Source organism: Genypterus blacodes, unplaced genomic scaffold (assembly GCF_046128005.1).
Source record: "Genypterus blacodes isolate CSIRO-AG114 ecotype Tasmania unplaced genomic scaffold, CSIRO-AGI_Gbla_v1 ptg000158l_1, whole genome shotgun sequence".
In the NCBI taxonomy this organism is placed as follows: Eukaryota; Metazoa; Chordata; class Actinopteri; order Ophidiiformes; family Ophidiidae; genus Genypterus; species Genypterus blacodes.
In genome coordinates this window covers 1,292,501-1,305,010 of record NW_027466959.1, presented here as the reverse complement: position 1 = coordinate 1,305,010, position 12,510 = coordinate 1,292,501, and the positions used below count along the sequence as shown (strand labels likewise).

At 44.4% G+C, this 12,510-nt stretch overlaps 2 protein-coding genes across 2 annotated transcripts in view; one reads left to right on the top strand and one right to left on the bottom strand.

Moving 5' to 3' along the window:
- Positions 1 to 8,803: 8,803 nt before the first annotated feature.
- LOC143013710 (prolactin-like) lies at positions 8,804 to 10,318 on the bottom strand. Its single transcript, XM_076167371.1, has 4 exons — positions 10,138 to 10,318; positions 9,813 to 9,920; positions 9,518 to 9,697; positions 8,804 to 9,220 (listed from the first exon to the last, which is right to left on the bottom strand). Exons 1-4 carry the CDS (start codon positions 10,309 to 10,311, stop codon positions 9,026 to 9,028), a joined length of 657 nt encoding a protein of 218 aa, XP_076023486.1. The 5' UTR covers positions 10,312 to 10,318; the 3' UTR covers positions 8,804 to 9,025.
- A 1,856-nt stretch (positions 10,319 to 12,174) lies between these two features.
- rint1 (RAD50 interactor 1) overlaps positions 12,175 to 12,510 on the top strand; it is a 5,319-nt gene continuing 4,983 nt past the window's right edge. Inside the window, exon 1 of the mRNA XM_076167367.1 lies at positions 12,175 to 12,426. Within this exon, the coding sequence (XP_076023482.1) occupies positions 12,202 to 12,426 (225 nt within the window). The 5' untranslated portion in view covers positions 12,175 to 12,201. The remainder of the gene's footprint in view (positions 12,427 to 12,510) is intronic.

Here is a 12,510-nt window from a genome sequence, read left to right as displayed (position 1 = left end):
ACTCCCAAAGGGGCCATACATACCCACACACACGTTAAAAATACGCGATGAAAGGATGCAGCTGTACAACCATCACACACTGTGTACTCTGTGGCTATGACCGCTCCTTTTTTCACTGTATACGTCTGGATGTCATCTGATCCATGTGATGAAGTAATACAGCTCCAGATTTTTTAATATATATGAGCTTTTGTCAGGTTGTACCTCAGATGCCGTATGCGACAAAACTGAAGTCACAGCAGCTTCTTGCTACCTGGTAACATGAAGTAGACTTGTGAATCCTGCTAACAAACAAATGGACAAAAGGTGAAAATGGAACCTCCTATATGGTGATAAAATATTATAGCAGGTGGTTTGCAAGTTTGTTACTGGTAGAAAAAGAAACAGTGGGGAGGTGTAGCCACCGGCTGTACAGGAGACTTGGGTGAAGGTGAAGAGAGATCATTAAAACACTAAGAGCTGTAAAAGGAATAAATGTTTTATCCTGAAGTGCATATTGTAAAGGACCTGCCTCTCCATTGCCCTTTACAAAATAAACATTAGACTGTACATAAAGAGACGGGATCCACTCCTTCATAAGGGAGGAACATATTCCTGCCATGTTTAGATTCTGTTTGTCTCACGCTATGCAGTTCTCATATTGCATAAAGGGACAAATAAAGTGTATATGACTGTAGTAGGCTGAGAGAACAAGGCAAGAAACCTGATTGGGATAACAGGAATCACTGCAGATGACATCAGTCAGTAAGTATTTCAAAAATAAATCTCCCTTTAGTTCTATTATGTTTTAATTCTGTGTCAACTAAGTAAATGTGTACAAATTCTATCGATACAAATACTGGCTTTGTTTAATTAATACGTTGAAATAGAACTGGATAGATTATTTAATATATTTGAAAAAAATGTTGAACCAATAAATGTGTACTTGACTTCATTTGTAACTCATATTTAATGAAGGTAATGTAATATTTCAGGTAACATCTCAAACATGTCCTGGGATATCTGCGTCATTCTACTTCTGCTTGTTGGTATGTTGGTTGACATATACTTTGTCTTGCACTAGGTTTTAATAATATTTAATATACAGAATACACACAAAAACAAAAAGATGTTTCTGCATTTGCTTTTTGATTTGGGCTAAATGACTCAACAGTTTTTTCGCAGCTAATGCAATCACATATACTCATTACTCATGGCACAGCCACACAAATACTCAATTAACAACAGTCTTAAAAGTTCCACATTAATCAACTTGTCAACAATAGATCAACAATATGTATCAATATACTATGTACTATATACAGCATACTTCTATATCAACCACAGCACCTGTGACAGCGAAAACAGTACCTACAACAACAACATCACCAGCAACAACAACCACAGCACCTGTAACAACAACCACAACAACTCCAACAACATCACCAGCAACCACAACTACAGTATCCACAACAACAAGCATTGCAACAACTACCACAGCACCTTTAACAACCACAACAGCACCACCAGCAACAGCAACCACATCAGCTCAGACTACAGTATCCACAACAACAAACACCACAACATCTTCAACAACAATCACAGAAGCTGCATCAACAGCAACTACAACAGCATCTACAACAACCACATTACCAGCAACAACAACCGTAGCAGCTCTAACCCAAACAACAACTCAAACAGCAACCACAGTACCAGTGACAACAACCATAGTAGCTGCAACAACAACCACAGCACCTACAACAACAACCACATCAGCTTCAACAACAACCACAGGAGCTCCGACAACAACCATAGTAGCTATAACAACAACAACAACCACCACAACAGCTCCGATAACGACCACAGGACCTGCAGCAACAACCACTGAATCTCCAACAATAACCACAGCAACTATAACAACAACCACGGCAGCTCCAACAGTAATCACAGAACCTGCAACCACAGTACCAGCAACTACGACCGTAATAGTTCCAACAACAACAACCACAACAGCTCCAATAACGACCACAGGACCCGCAGAAACAACCACTGCATCTCCAACAACAACCCCAACAGCAATCACAGAACCTGCATCAACAACAACCACATCACCAGAAACAACAACCATATTAGCTGCAACAACAACACCATCAACAGCCACAACAGCTCCAATAACAACCACAGGATCTCCTGCAACAACCACTGCATCTACAACAACAACCACATCACCTATAACAATCATAGCACCTCCAGCAGCAATCACAGAACCTGCATCGACAACAACCACATCACCAGCGACAACAACCCTAGTAGCTCCAACAACCTCTGCACCTGCTCCAACAACAACCACATCAGCTTTAACAACAACCACAGGAGCTGCAACAACAACCATAGTAGCTACTTCAACAACAACCCCAACAACAACAGCTACAACAGCTACAATAACGACCACAGAACCTGCAGCAACAACCACTACATCTCCAACAACAACCGCAGAACCACCAACAACATCTACAACAGCACCTATAACAGCAACCACAGCAGCTCCAACAGCAACCACAACAGCCTCACCAACAATCACGGAACCTGCAACAACAACCACACCATGTCAAGCAGCAAGGCCTTTAACATCAACGACTGTATCTGCAACAACAACCACAGCAGCTGCAACAACCACAACAGCTCTAACAACAACCACAGAACCACCAACAACATCTACAGCAGGCCAAACAAAAACCAAAGCACCTGTAACGAATGCAGTGTCTGTAACAACAACCACAACAGTTCCTACAACAACTACAGTACCTGCAGCAACTCCCACAGCAGCTCAAACAACAACCATATCATCTGAAACAACAACCACATCAGATCCTACAGCAACCACAGCACCTGTATCAACAACCACATCAGCTCAAACAGCAACCACAGCAACAACAACCACAGTAGCTGCAACAACAACCACAGCAACAACAACCACAGTAGGTGCAATAACAACCACAGCCCCTGCAACAACAACCACAGCACCTGCAACAACAACCACAGCAACAACAACCACAGCACCTGCAATAACAACCACAGCGCCTGCAACAACATCCACCGCAACTGCAACAACAGCACCTATAACAATAATCACCGAACCTGCATCAACAACCACAGCATCTCCAACAACGGCAACAACCACAGCATCGGCAACAACCACAACATCGACAACAGCACCCACACCACTGGCAACAACAACAATCTCAACGGCTCCAACCACAACACCAGCTCAAAACGCAGCACCAACCACAGCAGCTGCAACAACAACAACAGCTCCAACAACTATTAGAGCACCTGCATCAACAACCACTTCAGCGCAAACAACATCCACACCACCTGAAATAACCACATCAGCACCTGCAGCAACAACCACCCCAGCTCTAGCAACAACCACATCACCTGAAGCAACAACCACATCAGCTCAAACAGCAATAACAACCACAGTAGCCACAACAACAACAACAGCACCTGCAAAAGCAGCCATAGCATCTGCAACAACAACCACAGCAGTTGCAGCAACCACAGCACCTGTGTCAACAACCACAGGACCTGCAACATCAGCTCAAACAGCAACAACAGCCACAGCATCTGCAACAACAACCACAGCAGTTGCAGCAACCACAGCACCTGTGTCAACAACCACAGGACCTGCAACATCAGCTCAAACAGCAACAACAGCCACAGCATCTGCAACAACAACGACAGCAGTTGCAACAACCACAGTAGCTCCTACAGCCACCACAGCACCTCTGTCAACCCCCACCGGACCTGCTACAACAACCACTGCAGCTCCAACAACAACCACAGCACCTGAAGCAACAACCACATCAGCTCAAACAGCAACAACAACCACAGTAGCCGCAACAACCACAGCACCTGCAATAGCAACCACAGCATCTGCAACAACAACCACAACAGCTCCTATAGCAACCACAGCACCTTTGTCAACAACCACGGGACCTGCTACAACAACCACTGCAGCTCCAACAACAACCACAGCACCTGAAGCAACAACCACATCAGCTCAAACAGGAACAACAACCACAGTAGCCGCAACTACCACAGCACCAGCAACAACAGCCACAGCATCTGCAACAACAACGACAGCAGTTGCAACAACCACAGTAGCTCCTACAGCCACCACAGCACCTCTGTCAACCCCCACCGGACCTGCTACAACAACCACTGCAGCTCCAACAACAACCACAGCACCTGAAGCAACAACCACATCAGCTCAAACAGCAACAACAACCACAGTAGCCGCAACAACCACAGCACCTGCAATAGCAACCACAGCATCTGCAACAACAACCACAACAGCTCCTATAGCAACCACAGCACCTTTGTCAACAACCACGAGACCTGCTACAACAACCACTGCAGCTCCAACAACAACCACAGCACCTGAAGCAACAACCACATCAGCTCAAACAGGAACAACAACCACAGTAGCCGCAACTACCACAGCACCTGCAACAACAGCCACAGCATCTGCAACAACAACCACAGCATCTGCAACAACAGCCACAGCAGTTGCAACAACCCCAGCAGCTCCTACGGCAACCACAGCACCTGTGTCAACGACCACAGGACCTGCAACAACAACCACTGCAGCTCCAACAACAACCACAGCACCTGAAGCAACAACCACACCAGCTCAAACAGCAACAACAACCACAGTAGCCGCAACAACCACAGGAGCAGCAACCACACCAGCTCAAACAGCAACAACAACCACAGTCGCCGCAACAACCACAGCAGCAGCGACCACAGCAGCCACAGCCTCGGCAACAATGACCACAGCAGTTGCAACAACCACCGTAGCTGCAACAACCCCCACAGCAGCTCCTACAGCAATCACAGCCCCTGTATCAACAACCACAGTAGCTACTATGGTAACCACAGTAGCTCCTACAGTAACCACAGCAGCTGCAGCAACCACAACAGCTTCAACTGTAACAACAACTGTAGCACCTGTAACAACAATCACAGGACCTATAACAGTAGCCATAGCACCTGGAGCAACAACCACAGTAGCAGCAACAACAACCGCAGCAGCTCCAACAACAACCACTGAAGATTCAACAACAGCAGCTCCAACAACAACCACAGCACCTGTATCGACAACCACAGCCCCAGCAACAACAACCCCAGCAGCTCTAACCACAACCATAGCATCAGCGGCATCACCCACAGTAGATTCAACAACCACAGCTACTGCAAAAACAACCACAGCTTCCACAACAACTACAGTAGATCCAACAACAGCATCGCTTGCATCAACCACAGCAGCTCCAACAACAACCACAGCAGTCTCAAAAACTACCATGACATCCACTGCAGTAGTTGTGACAGCAGTCCGATACACGCCAATACCATGTTCAGCAGTCAGTCTCAAAGCAAGTGTGCTATTATTTATTATTGTTTTGATGTCATTTCCTTGGTTTTAGTTGCTTTAAAAGTAACTGCTATTTAAGACTTTAAATGTCATTTGAAAAAAAAAGGTTGATCCTACTTATATACTTATATAAAAGTAATTATTTTTATATTTTGTGTCTGTGCAATCTCAGCAGCAGTGTTTGCCTGGATTGGTTGATTTATTTAAGACAAATGTACATTCTTGGCAAACTAAAATAGCCCTGTGAATATCATCATATCAAATCATGTAATATCATGCATGTGCAATTTGAGCTCAGTGATTCTAACTTACAAGGCTTCCCGAGGCTCTGTCAGTGGGACAAAATGGACAAACTAGGACAACATGCAGTGATTATGTACTTGTTCACTGTTATCCTTGAATGTTTACTTGAAATAGTTTTAGTTCATATGTTCCCTAACTTTCATCTCTTCCCAAACAGCAAGACAGTTTGTTTTATCCTTATTAATGGGGGTGGTAGTAGCATAGCAGGGCTCACGCCTCATTATTCTGGAGGAGACCTGTTCAGCTCATATCAAGTTGGCCAATCCTTCCTGTTCTGTGCGTATTTGATATTTCCAACCACCCTCACACCATTGTGTCCCTTTGACCATTACATCGCTTTAATCCTCTCTTAACCTTCTCTGTTAGACAAAATGGATATCTAAATTGTTGCACACAACACAGATGTCGGCCTGGTGGCTTTAAACGTCAGTGTACGTCTCAAAATGAAGCCATTATTTAGTTGTATTCTTGTGCTAATGTAGCTGTGTTAACGTCTGTTGTCCTGTTTCTGTCTCAGTCCCCTGATCTCTAGGGGAGGGGACAATGAACCAACTGTTACCGTTATGTTAACTATCAGCTCATGTAAATAAATGGTTCACCATTCATGCAACTTATATTGTGGAATGCCTCTCTGCACAGCTAAAACCAGCATCACTTAATCACAGTGCCATTCTTATTAATGAATGATATTTGGGTATATATTTGGGTGTGAAGTTTTTCATCCTTACAACTCTGCAACCCTTTCATCCCTTCCACTGCCTCAAACATATTTCTTAAACCCTCACATCCCTTAAACCATCACATACGTCCTGCCTTACACCCGACCAATCCTCCAACCATTTTCCTTTCAGTCACTGTTTGAAGTCAGTGTTCAGATACAAAGTCTGAGATAACCAACTGCTTTTTGTTATTGAAATGATACTTGTTATTGGATATTATTTTACATAAATAATTCATGGGTCTGATAAGCATTTTAGGTAATTGATAGAAATAATTTGGATGTTGACTGAGAAGGTTTGCGTGTTTACACATGTGGGATGTATTTGAGAAGAGGCTATACTCCTGATGATTGATCAATAAGTGTCTCTTGAATTCGCTCCATCTATTTGGCATCGGGACGGAGGATCAGTGACTTGGCCCTAAAACAGGTAAGCAAACTCTCGTCTATATTGATTGACTGCTTTGTGGCTTTTGGGGCCAACAAAACTGTGTCTGTAGGCATTAAGTGGAGTTACAATATTCACCCACCAAGTTCAGGTCAATTAGAAAGGACAAATAGCAGACTAAAAGACAAGTTGTTGAAAGTCCATCAATCAAAACAAATGAATTGGCTAGAGGCGTTGCCATTAACATGATTGGCAATGGAAACAATGTCTCACAAAAACTACTGGGTTGTCTCCTCATGAAGTGCTGATGGGTCGTCCTTTTCCTTTAGGTGTCCTGCAGGAGGAGAAACCAGCTCCAGATTTAACTCAATTGGAGGAATATGAGGAAAATTATGTCCAACCTTTATTTGCTTTTGTCTCTGAATACACCAAGAAGGTAATAGAGTCACTCCCAACACTATCTGAGAAGCTGACGTCCTTCTCTGCTGAGAGATTACCTCCAGATAAAGAGCTTGAAGCCGAGATACGGACCTTCTACACACAGATCCGCAATGCTGTCAAGGTCAAGTAACTTCTACAACTCATAAGAACAAGGAGAGAGGAAGAGGACCAGATGTGACCGACGTATCTGACTATGCAACTCTGACTGATTGCCCAGTGCATGATTGCAAGATGACCCAAGTTCAAGAAAAGAAACAACCTAATGTCGAGAGTTGCATGCGTAGGATGAGGCGAGCACGCAGTAAGAAAGGCAAGAATAATAAAGACAAACCTCCAACCCACTCAAGACGTAGCAGTGATCATGATGATCCTGTATCTTTGATAGGATCATCCCTTTACTCACAGCCAGCATTTCTGGTTAAAATAATCAGACAGGTATCAAGTTTAGTTATTTATTGGTTCATTTAGTTAATTGTTTGATACAGATCAGTTCTTTTGTCACTCACCATGTCCACCATGCTGGAGGAAGAGTAAAGGAAGCGGTGAGGCTTCACTTCCTCTATTTATGCGTTTGTGACCTCATCAGTGAGGTCACAGGCCATCTTAAGTGTATAGGGAGGAGTTTGTGTTCTTGATTTGTGTTATGGTTTGAATCTTGGTCGTTGGCATTGTTTTATCTACATATTATTGGGGAAGTGATACATGATGATTGTTGTATTACATGGAGATTAAATGAATAACTCACAGTTTAGCTTCTAACAGAGGAGTGGAACACCTGGCAATTCACAAAATGGGACAGCCCAGGTGACTTCCTGGTGAAGAAGCTGAGTATATAAGCAGTTGGGTTTGAGCTGTCGGGGGGTAAAGGGACATTGGTCGTGCCATTTGAGACTGTTAACTGTTCAGTTGTTTCTTTTCTTTTGTATATATCTTTAGTTAAGGTGCACATGTATCACACCGCTCTTGTTGAATAAAGCTACTTTACTACACTTTGAAGAACCTACAGGACTCTACGGTTCCCTTTGCCACCTGCCCCCTTCCTTTTTCCTTATACTATTAATTATTATATATATTAAGGTTTTCTTAGGGGTTTTTCCTCGTCTTCCTAGAGAGCTTTGGGCGGGGGCGGGACCCTTCCTGATGTTGTGGGTCTGTAAAGCCCTTTGAGATTGTATGTGATATTGGTCTATAGAAATAAAGTTGACTTGATTTAAGTTGGTCAGGTCTATTCTGTAGCTTTTGAAGGCGTGGTTCTTTTTGCTGTGGTTGCTTTCTTTGCTTAGTTGGGTTGGTTTGTTCATCATGGGTTGGTTTGTGTTTGATCAATTGTTAGTTAGGTTTGTCGTTTTATAAGGCAGTAGGTCACAGGTCACAGATCACACACACACACACACACACACACACACACACACACGCACGCACGCACATGCGCACGCACGCACGCACACACACACACACACACACTCCCATGCAAAGAAATGATAGAAAAGATTGTAATGTTTCATAAAATATTTTATATTTGCTTTATACACGAGTCTATCCTGTCTGCTTCTGTCTGACAAAGCAACACATCCTGATCCACAAGTCTAGAACAATCCTTGATGAAGTGATTGCTGTTAGGTGAGAAGAGCCTTTGGGTTCTGACCGCTGTCCATCCGTTCAGCACATAGGAGGACATATTGATCCAGTTAATGTCCCATTCTCTGCAGATTGAAAACAACAAAACATCCATATTTCTGTGCTGATAGATCCTAAGCCTTCAGCACTCCTCCTCTGGGATAAAGGCACATTTGAGGATCTTCAGGTAGTTCTGGACCCTGTTGGAGTCTCGGCGGAAGCAGTAGAGGACATCATAGTTCTCCAGAAGACCCCATGTGGTGTGATCGGACGGCAGCAACGCCTCAGGAGAAGCCAGCCTGTTGACAAAGTTACTGATCATCCCTAACACCTGCATCTGAGTCAGAGAAGACACACACACACACACACACACACACACACACACACACACACACACACACACACACACACACACACAAGCTTTAAAAAATGACCACATTCTATATTAAAGCAGTCACATAACTCTCTCTCTGAATGGTTAAAGTCAAATCTAATTACAAATCAGAATGTCCAGTTTAATCTTTACATTGGCCAATCATCAGCTTCTCCTGCTGTCTCTCTTTATGAACGTAGGGTTCTAACCCTCAACAATGACCTCTCAGACCTTTATACATCGAACTTTCTGCACCCGTACCTTCTCAGCCACTGTCTCTACACCTGTGTGTAGCTTGTGCACCATGTTGGTCATCTCCAGAGCTTTACTGGAGCTGTAGTTGTTGAAGTCGTGGTGATGAGCCATGCTCTGGTGGAAGTACCAGAGAGGATCCTTCCATGCCACCAGAAGCTTCAGAATCACCCCCATCAGCTCCTCTCTCTAAGGATCGGACCATTAAAGAGAAAACAATTAAACCATAACAATAAAGACTCATGGCAAATGTGTGGTGATACAAATGAATCTGTATTAATGTGAGTGACAGGCAGTCACTCACCGGCATCCTCTGAGCGTTCTCCTTCCCGTCCGGGGCCAGGATGGCTGAAGTGCGACAGTTGTGACTGATCCTGTGAATTTGATTCTTACTGGGGAGGAAGTACTGCTCCTGACAGGACACACGCAAGAATGAAAGGTCAGAGGTCATGTGCAGCTAAAGATCAGAGGTGAAGACAATAAACAAACTGTGGAGCAAATTATAAGAGATATAACATTTTGTAAATTATAAAACAAATTAACAAATAATTAAGGTTTTGCATTACTTATTCCACCACAAAAACAGTACTTATAATTCCTTTACAGTACAGGTTATAATTTAGACTTACAAAGTCGGAGTGCAGGTCACTGGAGACGCTGTGCAGCCTGGCTGAATGTTGGAGGACTCGCTCAAACAGGTCAGTCAGGGAGGCGACCTGGCAGCTTTCCTGCATGTCACTACAGATGGGTGCTGCACCCACCCTGACCCAGCGGCCACGCAACAGCAAACACGACAAACCCATCCACACAAAACACACTGACACAGACACAGACACACAATAACACAACAATGAGAAACAGAGACAGTGACAAATCCAGAACAGAGACGAATGTTCAGCATGCTACCTGTTCTGAAGTTCAAAGACATCCTGCAGCTTCAGAGGACCTCCAGAACTCCAGAGAGATCTCTCTCCAAAACACAGAAACGGCATCATCAGAGTGTCTGAGTGGACTTTAATATGAAAGGGGGGGCGGGGTGGGATGGGGCCATGAATGGAGCAGTTTGAGCAGAAGCTGATCGGTCTCAACACGACATCGCGGCAGCCTAACGTCACAGAGCAGTCAGTACTTGGTTCACCGAGGACGCATCACCATCTGCAACCTCTTCACCTCTGCATGTCCGTGTCTACAACCTACCGGCGGCCACGTGTATCAAGACAGAGGGCAGCTGATGGTTTTGCTTCATACAAGCCCAGAATATCTGTGGGCAGTAAAATGTCACGTTTAGACACCAGGATGACTCACTTCCGCTAAGTGACCTATACAAACCTAATGACGCTCATGCTGAGGGAAAATCTCGCTGTCATATGAAATGTAAACCTCCTTATTTGGCATTTAAAGGCGTCACAGCGCCTCCTGATGCCTTTGTCCTCCTGAGGTGCATCCCGAAGCTCTGAAATCGTCGACATCACTTGGTCTTTTTCGTGCGTCTTGGCTCGTCTGATTGTGCCGTGACGAGACCCACATGCGGCATCCAGCCACGTGGAGGGGCCGCCACATGGCTCTGCACCCACACACACACACAGTGTTGTTGGGCAGAGGGTCTCATATTGTCACATTTCAGGCTGACCTGCACGTTGACTAACACGCCCGCAGGCCAGCGCCTCCACAGGCTTTGCCCTTTCACTCTGTGTTTTGGTGGAGGCGGAAGGAACGATGACCTGAAGCTACAGTCATTCAAATAATACTTAAGAAGCAGTCAGATTCTTCTCAATGCCACCAAAAGTCAAACCGACACGGTGTCAAAACCATTCCTGAGAATGGTGTGTTAACTGTTTGTTAGCACTCACAGGGTAAGAAGAATCAAACTGTGGATGAATGATGTAGATGAAGGGGCTGGGAATCCTGCTTTCCTCACAGAGAATTATCTGTTCATAATTCAGTCACTGTTCTGGAAACTTTACTCATGTGTTCAGATCTTTATTTGAAGCAGATACTGAGTGATACTTATCACTGAGCGCTCTGCAGTTTGTACAGTAATCTGATTAACAACCTGGACATTTACAGGCACAAGTATTTGTTGGTGAATCAGTGTCTTACTGAGGATTCACGCTGCACTGATTTTACTATGGTGCTAAATCAACAAGTTGTCCCTGCTAACTTGACTTGACCTCGGTTTATATATTGTATTTGGTATTGTGTCTCGTTTTGTTTTGTTTTAAATCAAGTTCACTTACAATGTGTCAAATGAAGGATTGGACTTTTTACATTTACCCTCGACATGATGAGTCCATGAATTATTTTGATCACATCAATTTGTATTCTGGTTCATGTGTGTGACTTGGTTGGACACAATACAAGAAATATGTTTCAATACAATGCAGTTTTATGTAGCAGTATCGGTAAATGTGGCCTCAACAATCACCACTGCTGATTGTCTAATGAAGGATGACAGCGGTGAAGATCCGATGCGAGCCAGCAGGTGGCGGTAGAGCGCCGCAGACAGGAGGGAGCAGCCGTCAACAGGGTTCGAACAAACGGAGAAGAGAAGCGCTTCATTTCTGTCTGAGCGCGTCGCGTACACGCAGGTCCTTAGCTACACCACGGCAATACTCAGCTAACACACCGCCTAACCGGCCCGCTCAGCTGACCATAAACGAGCGCTCCTCTTTCCATGACACGTCAGATTAAAGATGGCGGCACCCGCATCTGCTGAACAAACTACGGCAGAACGGGGAGATGATTCATTAAAACCTAACGAACCGACCGAAGACAGCTTCTCGGAAATTCCGGGCGATATAGAGGATCATGTGAGGGATTTCCTGCAGAAAGAGGTCGGCAGCGACCTGAAAGCGCTGAAGAATGTCAGCAGTCTGCTGGAGCGAGTGAGAGATGAGAAACGCGTCCTGGAGGAGCAAGTGAGAGAAACAAACAACCTTTACTCTCTTATCCTCCTCAGACTCAGACATTTAGTCCGCTTCATAGGTTTTAGTGACCAAAAG